The sequence below is a fragment of the Carassius gibelio genome, chromosome B22 (genome assembly GCF_023724105.1).
Source record: "Carassius gibelio isolate Cgi1373 ecotype wild population from Czech Republic chromosome B22, carGib1.2-hapl.c, whole genome shotgun sequence".
In the NCBI taxonomy this organism is placed as follows: domain Eukaryota; kingdom Metazoa; phylum Chordata; class Actinopteri; order Cypriniformes; family Cyprinidae; genus Carassius; species Carassius gibelio.
In genome coordinates, this window is record NC_068417.1 from 9,982,250 (window position 1) to 9,999,374 (window position 17,125).

Consider the following 17,125-nt stretch of genomic DNA (forward strand, 5'->3'; position numbering starts at 1 on the left):
CTTTTGTGTTTGCAGGACGCACAGACATACTGACTCTCATGGCCATGCGATGGAATCAGCAAAAGTTCCGAAATTTGGCAGTTTCACTGACTCGCCGATATCAGAAGGTAATGACAACTGTAGAATTGGTTTTACATGGTCAGTATTGTGTGTTTGCAGTGTATGAAGCTGTGCATTGAACATTTGGTTCTTGTTTCTTGGTTCTGTGATTGCTTGTCATTGTAGACCAGAAAAGCTCTGCAAAGCCAGTTACAAAACCTAGAGTCCTTGAAAGCCCAATTGGCAGTGACAGAGAGCCAACTGGAAGACTGGGTCAGTGATGTAAAGGAGTGGGCAGGCGGTGAGGAAATGATTACTGTTAAACCTCAAGTTCAGAATATTTAAAACATTTAGGTAAACTAATTTTTCAAGTTCAGAATCACAGACACCCCATCACTCCCACAGTTATCAGCCTTACCCCACTCGTCATAGTGTTAATTACAAACAGCTAATTTACATAAACATCACATTCAGATCTTGTTTCAATGTTTGATGGCAAATAACACATGCTAATATAACTATCAAAGAGACAGTCATTATATGTATATAATCAAACAACATACAGTACATGTGGTTTCAAAAGTTTAATTTAAACTGCAAACTACCTATTTCTTCTCAGCAGCAAGAGTAACAACCACAAATGATGCTGATGGCTTGGCCAGCAGAATTGAGGTCCTGGTAGCGAGTATCAAGAGACGTTCCCATCGGCTCTACAAAGATACCGATGGGAACAAAGGTCGTGCCAGAATCCGCCGCAAGATCAGGGAGGAGAAGGGCATCCTGACATCTGTTGTGGAGAAATACAACAGAATGGTTCCAAGCACAGAAAGTCTTTGCATGGAAACCATTCTGTCTGGTGAGACAGCTTGGCCATGGCAGCTACCACACAGTGGTGTGTACACTAGTCTGTTGACTGCTTCTGACAAATCTGATACATTATGACACATTACCCACAATGCTTCAAATGTCATTCTGTGACTTTTTTCTGTGATTCTTTAAAGGTTGATGTTTGATACATATGAATTAAGTCTTTCTCATAAATGCATTCCAGACTCTGTCGATCTAAGGACAAAAAGAAGAGCGTTTGACATCATCATGTCAGTAAGAAGACTTGAGGAGGAGCTGAAGATTCTTGTGGCAGAGATGGACCACCACTGGAAATCTCTTTCAACTCGTGCTGATACCCTCAGAGAGCTGTCCCACATGTTTGCCAGTGAGACAATGAGAAGTATGTATTGTATTTGTACAAAAAATGGCATAAACATTTAGGGTTGCTATGACCATAGATTTCCAACTCTCAGAATATTTTTATTATACAGTTAGTAAGAGTGATCTGTTAACTAAAATCTACTAAAGTGCATATTCCCATAACTACATATAGGACATGTCCTCTCTAATCATTAAAGTAAGTAGCCTAGTAATTAAAAATAATATATATATATATATATATATATTATTGAACGATAAGTGGCTTTTAGCTCTATAAGTCATTACACTTGGCCTAATTCTCCACTCCACTCCAACTGGTAGCTGAAATTAGAGAATGATGCTTTCTTGTCCTTGATGCCCTCGCAATGCTCAAACTTTGAATTTCCTTCATGACATTTACTATCTAGTGAAAATGAGGACCAGCCGTTTAATCCATAATAGCTGTCCGTGACTGTCTGATTATTACCAAGACCTATGGCTATGTTTGGTTGTGTTGTTTGCAGGAAAAACAATTATTTGTCCAACTATGGTCATTCTGACTGACTAACAATTCGTTGACTTTTTGGGGCAGCCCTAATAAATATACATAACTATGATGTATGTTTATAAAGTTTCTAAAGCATGCTTAATGTTATTTTGTTCCTCTTTTAAGATTCACCATGTTGCTTAAGTGAAGAGGGTTTGAAAGGTCTGCAAAGCATCATCCTGAGAAAGCAACATAAAGTCAGAGAAATGAAGGTGCAAGCAAGAGACTGTTACCTGCAAGTTTTGTCTGGAGAAGGCAACATCAACTTTTTGTACAGTGCTTCAGCTGATGAGTATGACAGTGACTGTGAAATGTCTGATGACGGACTGTAATCCACAAGACTGTGACACCTTTTTATCGTTCTGGACAATGACCTTAAATCTGTATATAAAGAATGTAATAAAATCTGCTTTTCATCACCTTTATAAATGGAACCAAAAGTGTTGCCTCTTCTTTCACATACATAGAAATGTGTGCATGCATGCCTCTAGAACCAGTATGTGGTGGAAATTAAGTGCATTAATTGAAGTATTGTATGGTACTTAGAGATTTGAGGTAAGAGTTTCTTCTCATCCAAACTTTACTTATACTCCACTGCAATTCAGAGAGAGAAAAAATGCACTTGACAGCACATGGAGAGCTTTTAAATGACATTTTGTTGCAAAAGAAACTTCTCAACAGTACAATTAGTTGATTGGCAGAAAATGAATTGCCAAATAATTTTCACGCAAAAACATTTAATGGTTCCAGCATGTATTTTTTTTTATTTGAGGTTTGAACTGTTCACAGCTTTTATCAATGCATCTTTTTGGGGTTTTGTGTAATTGTGTCTGTTTTTCTCATTTTCATACTTGCTCACAAACCAAACTCTTCATTTGTTGAGAAATAAATAGCAGATTAATTAATGAAAATAATCATTAGTGAACGTTGTGTACAAAATAATGAATAATAATCTTGCATGAGTAATAATAATCTAAGGTTATATGATTCACAGGGGGAATGAAATATTAGAACACAGCTTGTGGCTGTGGAAGTGTAGAGTGTATTTCAAATATAACAACTGAAACCTTTTTAGAGACAGAAGAAGCTAATTATGAGGAAGAAAAGCATTATGATAAGGAGGAATCATTATTTCCCAGTTTAATATTACATCTGCTTATGTGTCATCTAGTAAAAGTATTGGAGTCAACTGATTTGATTTTGTGGTGCTCAAAACATTTCACCACTTGTGTAGCTTCATCAGCTGTGACCTGATAAACAGCATGATGATAGCACTTTTTAAGTCTCTTTTTATTTCTAATGAATCCAATTTGTCTTTATACTATTTTATAAAGTATCTTTATTCTATTTTGTAGTCTACAATAAAATGATTTACATGGTGTATTGTATAGTACATTTTGTTAATTGTTTTGGAAATAAAAAATGCACTATATCATCTTATGAGTTTGTTAAATTTCATGATTTTGAAAAAAAATAAAATAAAACAACTGTAATTACTTACCATGCTTCTTTTACATACACATTTTTAGTCATATTAATGGAATTTGAGACAATAATGAACTATTGTTGTCTTTTATACCCTGATTCTTTTTATTGTGCACCATCCTGTGCCTATGTTACTGTATTCAGAGTCTCACAATATCAGCAAAACATAACACAAGCATGATGTAAATATAGAAAATGGGGAAAAGAATACAATATTCAGATATAAATGTGAATCAACAGTTTGTTGTTCATAATGAAGAGAGCATATCTGTGTAATTTTTACTGTCTTACCTCCCCCAGGGACCCGGTAGCGCCCCCTGGAAGAGCCAAAAAATGCACATTTCAAATGGCTGTAACTCAAAATCTGGTAAGCATATCGAAGAGAAAATTGGTAGAAAAACTATTTATGCTATGTTTACTAAATGATGTTGAACAGAGATTTCTGACATGCATGGAAAAGCATTATAAAAGCATTTTAAAAAGTGCTCACAGTACAATACCAAATTTCATTCTGACTCTCAAATATGTCATAGAGGTTTATACACTGAACATATTCTGATGCCCCTTTGCTCATTAAAGATTGTATTTATTTAATTTAATTACTAAATGTTTTTAAACTGCATTACCCATACGCCTCTGTAATTCTATCAATGGAACGGAAAACAATGGCGCAGTAAATTGTAGTTCATTGAAATTACACTAGGGTTAGGTTTAGGATCTCTGTAAAAGGGTAATTTCTTTTAACATAGCAATACCTCATTGATAAATGACAGTATGACTTACGTAATAAAGATATCAAAACATAGTTTGCAACATTAATCGCTTTTTATTTTGGCCTTAAAGTTACTCCAATCACAGCGTGTCCTGTTAGAGCTGTGTCACGTCATACTTGTCCATATATGGTAATTACAGTACAGCTACGGCCGGAAGTGATGCAACGTTTCAGGGTAAATAACGGTGAAATAAACTTGTTACTTATCAAATTGTGTTTTATTAACACCAACCCCTACCCCAACCCTAAACTTACCATTACAATACTGCAAATACAGTTATTCAATTAATTAAATAAATATTAAATGACGCAATATTGATGTGCGCATGTCCAGTTGCCGTAGCTATATCCCATTCCGTTCTAGTCTTTCTCGTCGAGTTGACTTGCGGGTATCATGGAATTACGTGTGATTGGCAGGTCTACAGGGCCCTTTTGTTTCTTTACTATGTAGAAGAATATTAAAAATAATTATTATATAATTTATATATAAATATAAATTTCACTGAAACAGATTACAGTGAAACATTTTTTCCAAGTCCATTGGTTTCCATAGCATGAAGCAGAGGGTAACTAATATTAAATAATTTTTGCAGCTGTGCACTGTATGTGAATTAAATAATTCAATATATCAAAATATTTAATTTTTTATTACAAAATGAAAATTACTGTCATAGTTATTCTAGCATGCAGTAATTTTTATAAGAGGTATGTTAATCTATTAAACATAAAATACTTATGTAACATTTGCAGGTATGTGACCCAACAGGCTTTAAATAAAAAACTTTTTAAAGCCTACCTCTCTTTTTTTTTACAAACCAGGAGATGCAAGTCTGCCATCAGGAAACATATTATTTTCTTCCCTTTAAAGAAGCACCCCCCCCCCCCCCCCCAAAAAAAAAAAAAACTAGACTAAATGCAAGGAAACTTATAATAAATTGGCAATTAGAATTATGACTATAAATAATAAAGTAATTCATATCTATTATTGTAATCAAACACTTCAAACATGACTACAAAACTTGAGTGACAATTTAGTAGCTTTTGGAGTATTATTTGGTATTTATGAGCTTATGCTCATGGACAAGAAACTTAAGATCTCGCAAGGTACACTGTTAAGCAGTTCAAGACCAATGCAAAAAGTTTTTTAAAAAGACAACTGTAAGAGACTAAACACTAAAAGAGACTGGGTACTGTGCAAAAACTTTACTGAAGAACAAACAGCAAGAAAAAACACTCAAAAATGAACTGCATTGAAGGGTGCTTGATGAGTCCAGGTGTCTATGGTGACTATGTTGTCATGCTGAAAGCTGGTTGGGATGTGGGGACTTTGGCACAATGTGTTGGAATTCACTCGCAGGCTCCCATGTGTCATCCCAGGTTTTGCCACTGTAAAACATCATAAGTGCACATAATGTTATTAGAACACAGAGCAAAAATCAAGATCACTGTCAGGTTTATGATTAATGTCTGCCATATTTTCATTTTACACAGTTTTATACTTCTATAACGTTACATCTCTTTTTTCTCAAGTACAAGGTCTGGCAGCTTTATTTACTAGTGTTACTAGTTACTTTTAATATTACAATTTTCCATACAGTTCTTGTACACTGAAAGCAATGTACTTAAAAATTTAGTGATTTCAAATTGTTTCTGATAAACTGAGGGATTAAGTTATATTAGTGGGTTGAGGAAAATCTCCTATTTGTTAGGAGAAAAAACACTCTTGGATTAGTTGAAAAGTGGCTACTTCTGACGTGCAGAGGCAGAATAAGTTTAGAAATTTCAACGTTATCATATTGTGTTCCAAGCAGATTTGGCAGTTCTACCAACTCTGGATAAGGGTAGTGGTTTGTTTTTGTGAATTGTGGGGACATTTTATAGGCGTAATGTTTTTACACTGTACAAACTGTATATTCTACATTAGCAAACTGTATATTCTGCCTCTATAGCCAGGGACACACTTAACAACTAGCTGAAACATTCTGAGTTCAACACACAAAGACAGTTTTCTTTGACTAAAGCACATTTAACAAGTAATTTAAATGCGACTGTAAACACTGACTAAACGCAACTGGCTATGACTTGACACACTTGGGCATGATCAGTCGTAAGTATTAAATTACAGTCATAACAAGCCTTACAATCCTTAAGTGTGTGCCTGGCTTAAACCTACCCATCACAGGAAACTGTCAGCATTTTTTAATAAAAAAAACTGTTTAGTGTGTCCTCATAAACCATGTTTATATTGTAATACCCATGTCATTACACACATTTGTGTCCTTGTATACAACCATGTATACAAGAACGCACACACAAACACACTTTACATACTATAACTCTTTTTTTATGTGAATGGCACCCGCACCAATCCCTTTATTTGTTTTTTCTGTCTGATCCTCAGGATTGCAGATCTAGCTCTTCCCAATGCCTCTAGCTCATCGCTATTTAAATCAGAGTACTGACCATCGACCTCACACCAGTTTTTCTACAGGCTACCTCAGAGGATTATTTACTGCCAAGATCTGGGAGCTTATAACAAAAAAAATCTAAGTTACTTTTTCACATTTATTGACTGACAGCTCTCCTGTCCTAATGTTGAGAGAAATAAAGTGCTAAAGAGGTGTTGTGTGCGCTGTGTTAACATGATGGTTGTTGTAGCTCTCAGTCCTGCAGAGTTTAGCTCCAACCCTCATAAAAACTCACCTGCCTGTAGCTTTCTAGCAACCTTTCAGACCTTGATGATCTTGTTCAGGTGTGTTTGATTGTATTGGGTCATGGAATGGACTAATCCATTGCATTGAAATGGAATTAACTAGGAAATAAAACATGACTTACCACACAGTGCAAGGCAACCAGTGAACTTTCAATTCAGCTTTCCCCTACACAAACACAAACAAACACAAGTAATAATTTAACTTTAACTGTTTAAGCAATCACTGGATATTACCTTTGAAAGGCCAGCACATGGCCTAATAAGACATTTTACCTCATTTATTTGTTTCCCAGTTATTTTATCAAAAAGGAAAACCTTCTGCCTACTACATTTTTGACAACCTGAAATAATGAAAAGACAAGTTTTTTAAGCCACGAATGCCATCATGCTTTATAGCTGAATCACACAAGCCCATATTTATAAATTCACATGTGAGGAGATATGCAGTCTTTTCCATTCGTGTCAAAGTGAATTTGTTCCTGTTTTTGTCAATCAAGCAAAATGTACAGGATTGGTTTCCCAACGCCCTTGGACATTGGCCACTAACACAGAGCTAAATAAATATGTAAATAACAAAATACTGTGAACTGGCTATCAATGATGAAGTCAGCTTTGACTGGGAGCAATTTTATGAATAGTGTGGAGTAAGTTGTACCATGCAAAAAGTTACCTTTTCTTCTGTTCTTTACCAGTGGCACCTCCTGACTCAAAGGCTTGGAAATGGAAGAGGCAGATGGATATGGAGGAGAGACAGGGGTGGTAGAGTTTGACGCGGTAAAAGTGTTTAACCTTCTTTTCCTCTGCCGCAGTGGAGGTGGAAGAGGGGAAGAAAGTGAGGGAAGAACAGTTGTAGAAGTAGCAGAGGAAGGAGGACAGAGAGAGGTTGGAGAGAGCGAGCAAGGCACAGGAACAAGATTGAGAACAAATACAGTTTCAGGCTGCTTGGTGAGGCTCTCCGGCTGCTCCGCGGTGACGCTCTCCGGCCGCTCCGCGGGGACGCTCTCCGGCTGCTGGGCTGTGGAGGTTGCTAAAATACAAATTTAATATGTACATAGTAACAAAGAAATATACATGTATTCTAAACAAAAACATTACTCTTACCTTTTGTTAAGATAAACTCATAAGCCCTCCGCATCTTCTCCAAAAACACTTTGGTGACAGGAGTGGGGTGCAGATGCGTGATAATATCTGCCACCCACTTATTTGAAGCCCTTTTGTCCTGTTTCCCAATAAATAAAATTGGCTTGTATCCGACAGCCTCAAGTTTCAGCACCTGAAATGAACAAAAGCAGTTATTAAACTTCATTAGTTATTACACACATTAATTAGTTACAGTACACCCACTGATGTATTAGAAACATCAGTACTGTTAAATAAATTTCATTTAATGAAAAACAATGCAAGAAAATAAGCCATAACCCATTTCATTAAGATTATTTTAGAAGACACATTACTCTTGAACTGTATACAATCGATCATCAATATAAGGTAAGGACAGAGGTACTGCTAGTTTCTGCCATTGCCATCATGACTTACTTAATACTTGACACAGAATACAATTTAGTAACTCTTTAACAAAATGTATAAGTAAAGATGGCTTCTTCCATGTATGAAATAAGATGTATGTAAATATGTTTGTAAAGGCCAGATCATATTAGTATGATATTTAGTATGTCAAAAACATGGCCTTTCGGTTTCACTTCACAATAATGTATGAAATATGAACTTTTTAACTTACTGCAATACGGGCAGAATCAATTATACGCCCAGCATTTCTGCTTTTAAGGACAGATTTCCCCCACTGGCTATCCAGTGATGCCACTTTTTCTTTTATTTTGTTTTTGGTGGACAGGCTTCCAAAGCAGACATGACAAGTTTTCCTGCTTGCCTGATTGGGAGTCTGGCAAGAAGGGCAGGGCCTGAATTTGGGCCTTGTCATGACTAGACAAGAAATATACACAAAAACAAACAACAGATGGACAAACTGTTACGATAAAGAGGATTTTTAGGAACTATTAAGAGAACTGGAAGGATGGTCAAATAAAACAAATAAAGATGAAAATAGAGATAAAGATATAGAGAGAGCTAAAAAGAGAGTGACAAGTAAACTACAGAACAGACAGGTAAACAGGACGGACGTGGCTCTTAAAAGTGCCTTTATTGTGTGTGAGTGAGTGAGTGAGTGAGTGTGTTTGTCTGTATGTGTGGTCGAGGTTTGGAATAAAGAGCAGGCAAATTTGAAAGACCTGATGAGAGAGAAAAAAAATATATTAATAATTGAACACCTTACACCAGAGGTGTCAAACTCAGTTCCTGAAGGGGCTCAGCCCTGCTCCAGGAAACATACCTTTAACTTTCAAATAAACCTTAAGGACTCGATTAGCTGAGTAAGGTGCATTTAATTAGGGTTGGAACTAAACTCTACAGGGCTGCGACCCTCCGGGAATTGAGTTTGACACCTATGCCTTACACTTTACACCAGTATTCTTCATTAATGTTACCAGATTTAAGAGTTTTTCCACCCATTTGGTTGATTTTGGGTTGCACCATGTGTGAATAAATGAGCTTGGGAAGGTGGAATTTTGTTATTTTAATACAAAAGAAAGAAATAGAAAAATTGCAATGTTCAACATAGCCTCCTATATAACCTCTGAACGAACATTTAAATTATTTATTTTATAGTGAGAAATTGTGCTGAGACACAAAACTGTTGTTGTTATGAATTTGTTTCTACTGATTATTATAGATAATATTTAGGCATTTATTATCAAATTATCCGTGGATTTTAAACAATTACTGGCCTGACCATTTATAATGTTAGCTAAAATGGCTTAATAGTTTGAGCTATATAAAATAGGTAACTGGAAACAAATCAGTACTGAAAATCTTGTATTCCCCATGATTGCACCTTCATGATTATATGCGAAAAAAAATTAACTTTGAATTTAATTAGCTAACTTTGCTAGCCTACTGCACATGTGGTGCAGCAAGTAATTTAAATATATATATATTTAATTTTCTATCATTAACCGTCCTAATAAATTGCTGCCTTACACGTCTTAAAGTTCTAAACACAACTTGTCCTGATTCTACAGTTTTATTGTGTAAATTTAAGAATAGTCTCGATCTCTATTAATTAATTTCTACTTACCGAGTGGAAAGGGAAAAACGCAATGAACCTCGGGATCACGATCGCGCCATACAATGACGTCAGAGTTATTAATTTAGAGGATATTTAATAAATAAATAAATAAACAAGACATTGATTAATCGAACACAAGCATATGTGCATTTATTTATCAATACCAGACTCCTATAAAAATAAAAATAAACATTATCCAGCATGCATCACCTATAATTAGTCACTTACCCTGTGACCTGGCAGAAAACGCTTAAACTGCTTACTGCACGCACCGCAGAGCGTTGTTAAACTCACCGCTGAATAGTGTTTTACCTGCAGTTGATCGTTGTTTTGGTTAAACTCACATCTGGAGGCTATTCTACCTGCAGTAGAGCGTTGTTAAACTCATCTCTGAATAGTGTTTTACCTGCAGTTGATCGTTGTTTTGGTTAAACTCACATCTGGATGCTGTTCTACCTGCAGTAGAGCGTTGTTAAACTCACCGCTGAATAGTGTTTTACCTGCAGTTGATCGTTGTTTTGGTTAAACTCACATCTGGATGCTGTTCTACCTGCAGTAGAGCGTTGTTAAACTCACCGCTGAATAGTGTTTTACCTGCAGTTGATCGTTGTTTTGGTTAAACTCACATCTGGAGGCTATTCTACCTGCAGTAGAGCGTTGTTAAACTCACCGCTGAATAGTGTTTTACCTGCAGTTGATCGTTGTTTTGGTTAAACTCACATCTGGAGGCTATTCTACCTGCAGTAGAGCGTTGTTAAACTCATCTCTGAATAGTGTTTTACCTGCAGTTGATCGTTGTTTTGGTTAAACTCACATCTGGATGCTGTTCTACCTGCAGTAGAGCGTTGTTAAACTCACCGCTGAATGCTGTTAAACAGCACGACGAACGCTCCCCCAATTTCTCAGAGGGCGCTTTGATATCAGACTGCGAGGGATTTCTTAACATTAAAACCTAGTTGTGTGGCCAGATAAAGATGATATGGGGGACACCATTTAACCAGCCTCAGCATAGATCATTTATTGTAGCCTATTCCTATCTATTCGTATTTATTGTAGTCTAGATCCATCCACAGCGAACTTTTTTTTTTTTTTTTTCATCCACAGCAAACAAAGGGCTGCGCGTGCTTACCCAAAACGTCAAATTTCGGCGCCTCAGGCTCGGGTTCAGGGTTCCATAGAAGTCAATTGGACTGCCCTGCTCGTTGAAAAATAACGCCAAAGGGATACCCAGTGCGTTAAAATGTGACGCCAAGGGGTCCTGACCAAGCGTCCATATGTGACGAGTTGGGAGTGAGACCGTGTTGGAATAATTAATGGCAGAATTTTCATTTTTGGGTGAACAAACCCTTTAATAATAAACCTGAAGTCCTCTGTGGGGATTTTTCACTACAGATGATAACCGCTAATTGGCGCCAGATGCGTTTGAATGAAGAGAGGCGCGAACCTCTGGAGTGATACGCGAGATGAGAGGGAAGCGAGAGAGAAGCTGTTTCAGCTTCAGATGATGGCGTTGATATGGACGACTGACAATATTAGGAAATATTGCGTTCCTGTACAGTTTTATAAGTGTGACGTTTTGGCAGCTGCAGAGAAAAAAAGAGGCGTTAATTAAATACAATTAACATTCATAGGCTAATAAAATGAGTTGTAGTTGGATCTTTTGGATGTTTTTCATCGTAATCTTTAATTGAAACTGTAAGTGATTCTTTTAAAGAATTCGCTGCTTATTTCTATTCCTGAATCTATCGGAGCTGCGAGAGATAATGCCTAAAGCAGACCGGGAATTTTCTCCAACATTTTTTGATATGTCACGAGGATACCCTTAAACATAAAGAAATGTTGAAAAGCAGGTATAACAGTAAAAGAGAAACTGAAAGTCCTCGAGCACTCACAGAGACGTGTTTAGCCTATATGTGATTAATCAGGCGGAAGCGGATCAGAAACGGAGACATGAAGTAATTCATGAAATCTAGATCATCTTTATTAAACTTACAACTGCACCGAGATATGAAGAACACTTTAAAAATAGTTCTGCTTTTACTACTCTTGAACGGTAAGAGCTTCATGTATTATGTCTTGAGCTCTCAATTTCGGTATCAATTTCGTTAATAAACACACACACACATTAAATATATATATATATATATATATATATATATATATATATATATATATATATATATATATATATATATATATATATATATATATACATATATATAGGCTATATAGCGCGAAAATCGATTTGGTATTCAATTAACCGGTGATATTTTACATTATTATCAAATATAATTAATTAGTTGGACTTTAGTGTAAACTTATGATACCTAAATAGATTTTCAGAATTATTAGTGCACAAATAATGCTAATTATGGACATTAATCTTAAGAAGCGAAATTGACACATTTACACTGCATTTCACTTTCATTTGCATTTGGCTAAATTTATTCAGTACTATTCCACAAAATATTATTAAACCGATTTAAAAAGCACTTTACAATTAACCTTTGTATTTGATATTATTACTGTGTACTTTAGTGTATTTAAAAAAAAAAAACTGAATGTCATTAAAAAATGTATTCGTTTAACTTAAAAGGCTATTAATTTAGTTAGTTAGTTGTGTTACATTATATACATGTTTAAAATTCAAAGATTTGAATTACCTGTTCAAATCTGACCCACCACGACAAACACATAGCTATATTTACAAAAGAATAAAGTTTATCAAAAATAGGGCCCGGTTTCACAGTCATAAGTGTTTTGTTCTTGCTAAATAAACTTAAAGATTATATCTGAAACTTGGCTTTGAGAACTAATTCCTGACACATAGGACGTATATGACAAATAGTTTGTGTTGGTCTCCAGATGCATTTGGTGTCGAGACATACAAAATCAAAGAAGTTTCAGTAAAAAAGGGAGAAGATGTTGCTCTGCTTACTGGTGAGACTGAAATACAGAGAGAAGACGACATGGAGTGGACATTTGGAGATGAAGGAGAAATCATAGCTGAAATTAATATAAAGCTGAAAATCTTCGAAACATATGACGGCGAGGATGGGAGATTTGGTGACAGACTGGAGCTGGATCGTCAGACTGGATCTCTCATTATCAGAGACACCAGAACAAAAGACTCTGGAGTTTATACAATGCAGATTGTCAACAAAGGAGCAGCCATCTACAAGAGATTCCACGTCACTGTTAGTGGTGAGTAAATACCAATATTAAACAATTAACACATTCTTGGCTGTGTAGTTCCAACAGCAAATCAACACTGCTAAACCACTGAATTTATATTGGTATGGGGGTCATTCCTATGTCGCATGTTAAATTAAGAAGTATGACTTTGGGAACACAAAGGACGGTTTTCCATGTGTTCATTATGTGTCATATAAACTGAGACACAAAGGACCCTGGACACATAAGTATGCTCATGTTAGTTTAGGGATTTGCTCCCATTCCAATACGATATCATCAGAGTGGTCAGTCATTGGTGCTGGAGATGGGACCCATACAATATAATAGGTTTGTTCATTCCTTCAATGCGTTAAATGACTAGAAGACACTAGAAATCACTATTTAAAAAAATCCTTGGAGATAATAATAAAATAAGAAAGCTACTTAAGTGTCCTAGTTTAACTATAAGGCATACTCCTAGTGTTGTGATTTTGCTTAGTAAACTGACTATTGAAGATTATGTCTATGTGAACTAATCCCTGACACATAAGCATAGGACAAACAATTTCAGTACTGTTTGTGTTTCTCTCCAGATGCATTTGGTGCCAAGACGCAAAAAATCACAACAGTTTCAGTGAAAGCAGGAGAAAGTATCGATCTGTTTTCTGGTGAATCTGTAATGCAGAGAGATGATGAAGTTCTGTGGATGTTTGGAAAGCAGCGCATGATCTTAGCTGAAATCAAAACAAGGCACAAAATCTTCGAAACATATGCCGGCGATGATGGGAAATTTCAGGACAGACTGGAGCTGAATCAAAAGACTGGATCTCTTATTATCAGAAACAGCAGAACCTCAGACTCTGGAGTTTATACAATGCAGAAAATCAACAAAGGAGCAGCCATCTACAAGAAATTCTATGTCACTGTTAGAGGTGAGTAAAATAAATTAAACTTCTGTGTTATTAGTCAATATATAACATAATAATGCAATTATGTTGATAATATATACATTTTTTATATAAAAAATGCTTGCCACGGATGCAAAAATGCAGAAAGGCAGTATGTAAATGTGATTGACAGTGTACAACGTGAGGTCGTATTTAGTTTTCAATACGCAAAAACTTTGGACGAAAAAGTCTGACTCTGTGTGCAACAGAGTTTCCATTTTACTTTACAAGCATTTTAATATTGAAGTTTATGGTTTTAGAATTTCTTTCATTTTGATAAAATTAACTAGCCTAATTAATAGGGACTACACTTATTCCATAGTTTCAGAAAGGACACCTCCCAAGAAAAGAGTAACAAATTATTTGTCGAGAAACCCTCTAACATGGAATAGAGCAACTGGTAAGTAAATATTACATACTGTATATTGCTGCACAAAAACACATACTTAATGCACAAAATAAACAAAAAGACATTTAAAAATTAATTAATTAAGAGATTACAGGAAAACAGATCAATCAGCAATTATGTACACCTTACAATTCTTCTTACTGTAATCTATACTGTATTATTTCTCTTTTCCTTTTTAGTTTCAACCTTCCTGCTTGCAGGAGTTATTGGATTCGGACTCCTCCTGCTTGCTGTGTGGTGGGCTTCCTAAAATATATTATATTTTAATGTGTTTTAAGTTGACAAATTTGTAAACTTTTTAAGGCCACTATACACTGTAAAACCCGACAAGTTAACTTAACTCAAACCGTTTGAGTAAACAGATTGCCTTGATTTAAACCATGTAAGTTTTAAAACTTTGCATTCAATTAATTAAGTGATTGACTAAGTGCTGATTGAGAATTAGTGATGAACAGCTGCTGTTAACAAACAGAATCACTGAAGAAAAGAGAAACACAAGAACTACTACAACTGACTTCAGACACAGACTTAGATGAAATCAACTGAAATAAAATACATGAAATCTCTCAAGATCTGATTAAACAACCCACAAACAGCATCAGCAGCTCCACTTATTAATAACCAGACTGACTTTATTTCTGTCAGACGTCTACAGAAGATCTTATTGAGAATGAACTAAGGTTTAGATGTTGATTTATTGTTTCATTTGAAGTAACCATGTTAGAGATCAGTGCTTGCTTTAGTTGGGCTCTTGACCCTTGATTTCTGTCTTAGTCTTTTCTCTGGCTGTTATAACCGTGTGTTTCTAAAACACATTTGTTGTAACTCAAAAGCCCAGAAGAAATGCCATCAGGTGTTAACCTGTACCTAGGTGTAGGTTGTTTTACTTTATATTGCTGATGATAATCATCAATTATTGAACTGCTAGGAGTCTAATCTCTGATGAAATAGGCGTTGTGTAATTTGATTATAGTAAAAGTGATTCTAAGAGCCAGTGGTTCTGTAATAATCAGTTAATACAAAGACTTTCCAAACAGTGTGGTCTTCTATGGTGTTAAACAGTCACACAAAGACATCAATAATCAGAATATGACCCTCAACAATGGTGACCATAAAAAAAAAAAAAAAAAAAATGCTGCAGAGCATGCTGGGCGCCAATGAATGAGTTTTGTACTACAATAGTACCCAGCATGCATTGCAGCATGTTTTTTTGTCACCATTGTTGAGGTTCATATTCTGATTATTAATGTCTGTGTCTGACCAACTACTGGGATGGAATACAAATGTATGTGTACAAAATGTTTATGAAGCCATTTTTATATAAGTGTCACTTGTATTAGATCCACGTCTACTGATTACACTTTTGTTTCCTCAGAGATTAGACTCTGTACAGATCAATATTTGTGAATAATAATGAATTATTATCCATCACCTATATGAAGTATAACATCCTACACCTAGGTACAGGTTAACACCTGATGGTATTTCTTCTGGGCTTTTGAGTTACAACAAATGTGTTTTAGAAACACACAGTTATAACAGTCAGAGAAAAGACTAAGACAGAAATCAAGGGTCAAGAGCCCAACTAAAGCAAACACTGATCTCTAACATGGTTACTTCAAATGAAACAATAAATCAACATCTAAACCTTAGTTCATTCTCAATCAGATCTTCTGTAGACGTCTGACAGAAATAAAGTGAGTCTGGTTATTAATAAGTGGAGCTGGTGATGCTGTTTGTGGGTTGTTTAATCAGATCTTGAGAGATTTCATGTATTTTATTTCAGTTGATTTCATCTAAGTCTGTGTCTGAAGTCAGTTGTAGTAGTTCTTGTGTTTCTCTTTTCTTCAGTGATTCTGTTTGTTAACAGCAGCTGTTCATCACTAATGCTCAATCAGCACTTAGTTAATCGCTTAATTACTTAATTGCAATGTATATCTTCTTTCAGTGAACTCAACTGAATTAAGTTCAGAGTACTCATAACTGTTAGTTTTTTCAACTTAAATGGTTTAAGGCAATCAGTTTCCTCAAATGGTTTGAGTTAACATAACTTGTCAGGTTTGAGTGAGTCTGTGTCTGAAGTCAGCTGTTGTTCCTTTCTCTCTTTTCTTCAGTAATTCTGTTTGTTAACAGCAGGTGTTCATCACTAAAGCTCAATTAATCACTTAATCACTTAATTGCAATGTATATCTTCTTTCAATGAACTCAACTGAATTAAGTTCAGAGTACTCATAACTGTTAGTTTTTTCAACTTAAATGGTTTAAGGCAATCGGTTTCCTCAAACGGTTTGAGTTAACATAACTTAAGGATATCTGTTTACTCAAATCGTTTGAGTTAAGTTTACTTGTCGGGTATTACAGTCAAGGCAATCGGTTTACTCAAACGATTTGAGTTAAGTTAACTTGTCGGGTTTTACAGTGTATATTTGCCCTCTTTAAATCACGTTTCAGTACAACAAAACAAAAAACGATTTAAAGGGGTCATGGGGTCATGCCCATTTTACACAAATTTATTTGATTATTTAGAATCTCAATGAAAAGTTTATAACATCCTATAGTTAAAATTTCTCAATGGCAGTAAAAAAAATAAAAAAAATAAAAAAAATTCCCTGTCAAAATCAGCTCTCTGAATTGAGAAAGAGGATTTTGAAATAAGGGTTTAAAAAAAAAAACAGTGGATTGTTATCATTATACGGTGGATGTGTACAC

The 17,125-nt window shown here is 35.4% G+C and overlaps 4 protein-coding genes across 11 annotated transcripts in view; 1 reads left to right on the top strand and 3 right to left on the bottom strand.

The window, feature by feature from the left end:
• The window catches only part of LOC127987320 (uncharacterized), a 214,835-nt gene that overhangs the window by 191,048 nt on the left and 6,662 nt on the right, over positions 1 to 17,125 (bottom strand). The gene's annotated exons all lie outside the window — the stretch shown is intronic.
• The window catches only part of LOC127987304 (uncharacterized), a 232,118-nt gene that overhangs the window by 160,388 nt on the left and 54,605 nt on the right, over positions 1 to 17,125 (bottom strand). The window lies entirely within an intron of this gene.
• On the top strand, positions 36 to 2,188 carry LOC127987330 (uncharacterized). Of its 2 annotated transcripts, none has more exons than XM_052589620.1 (5): positions 36 to 107; positions 226 to 340; positions 659 to 931; positions 1,091 to 1,267; positions 1,901 to 2,188. In XM_052589620.1, exons 1-5 carry the CDS (start codon positions 39 to 41, stop codon positions 2,104 to 2,106), a joined length of 840 nt encoding a protein of 279 aa, XP_052445580.1. In that variant the 5' UTR covers positions 36 to 38; the 3' UTR covers positions 2,107 to 2,188. The 2 variants fall into 2 exon arrangements, with proteins under 2 accessions (XP_052445580.1, XP_052445581.1); XM_052589621.1 differs by having other exon boundaries at positions 662 to 931.
• Positions 4,988 to 11,186, bottom strand: LOC127987329 (uncharacterized). 4 transcript variants are annotated; one of them, XM_052589616.1, is made up of 7 exons: positions 10,719 to 11,186; positions 8,483 to 10,624; positions 7,846 to 8,017; positions 7,415 to 7,771; positions 7,018 to 7,085; positions 6,867 to 6,910; positions 4,988 to 5,417 (listed from the first exon to the last, which is right to left on the bottom strand). In XM_052589616.1, the coding sequence occupies exons 2-7, from the start codon at positions 8,681 to 8,683 to the stop codon at positions 5,327 to 5,329; spliced, it is 933 nt and encodes a 310-aa protein (XP_052445576.1). In that variant the 5' UTR covers positions 8,684 to 10,624; positions 10,719 to 11,186; the 3' UTR covers positions 4,988 to 5,326. The 4 variants fall into 4 exon arrangements, with proteins under 4 accessions (XP_052445576.1, XP_052445578.1, XP_052445577.1 ...); XM_052589618.1 differs by having other exon boundaries at positions 8,483 to 10,342; positions 10,531 to 11,186; XM_052589617.1 differs by having other exon boundaries at positions 8,483 to 10,248; positions 10,437 to 11,186.

Bases quoted from the DNA above. Each gene is read 5' to 3' on its own strand.
- LOC127987330 (XM_052589620.1), top strand. From the start codon at position 39: ATGGCCATGCGATGGAATCAGCAAAAGTTCCGAAATTTGGCAGTTTCA. The intron at 341-658 runs GTGAGGAAATGA...ATTTCTTCTCAG, and splicing joins TGTAAAGGAGTGGGCAGGCG to CAGCAAGAGTAACAACCACA. The intron at 1,268-1,900 runs GTATGTATTGTA...TCCTCTTTTAAG, and splicing joins TGCCAGTGAGACAATGAGAA to ATTCACCATGTTGCTTAAGT.
- LOC127987329 (XM_052589616.1), bottom strand. From the start codon at position 8,683: ATGACAAGGCCCAAATTCAGGCCCTGCCCTTCTTGCCAGACTCCCAAT. The intron at 8,018-8,482 runs GTAAGTTAAAAA...TGTTCATTTCAG, and splicing joins TTGATTCTGCCCGTATTGCA to GTGCTGAAACTTGAGGCTGT. The intron at 6,911-7,017 runs GTAAAATGTCTT...GTGTTTGTGTAG, and splicing joins CTGGGAAACAAATAAATGAG to GGGAAAGCTGAATTGAAAGT.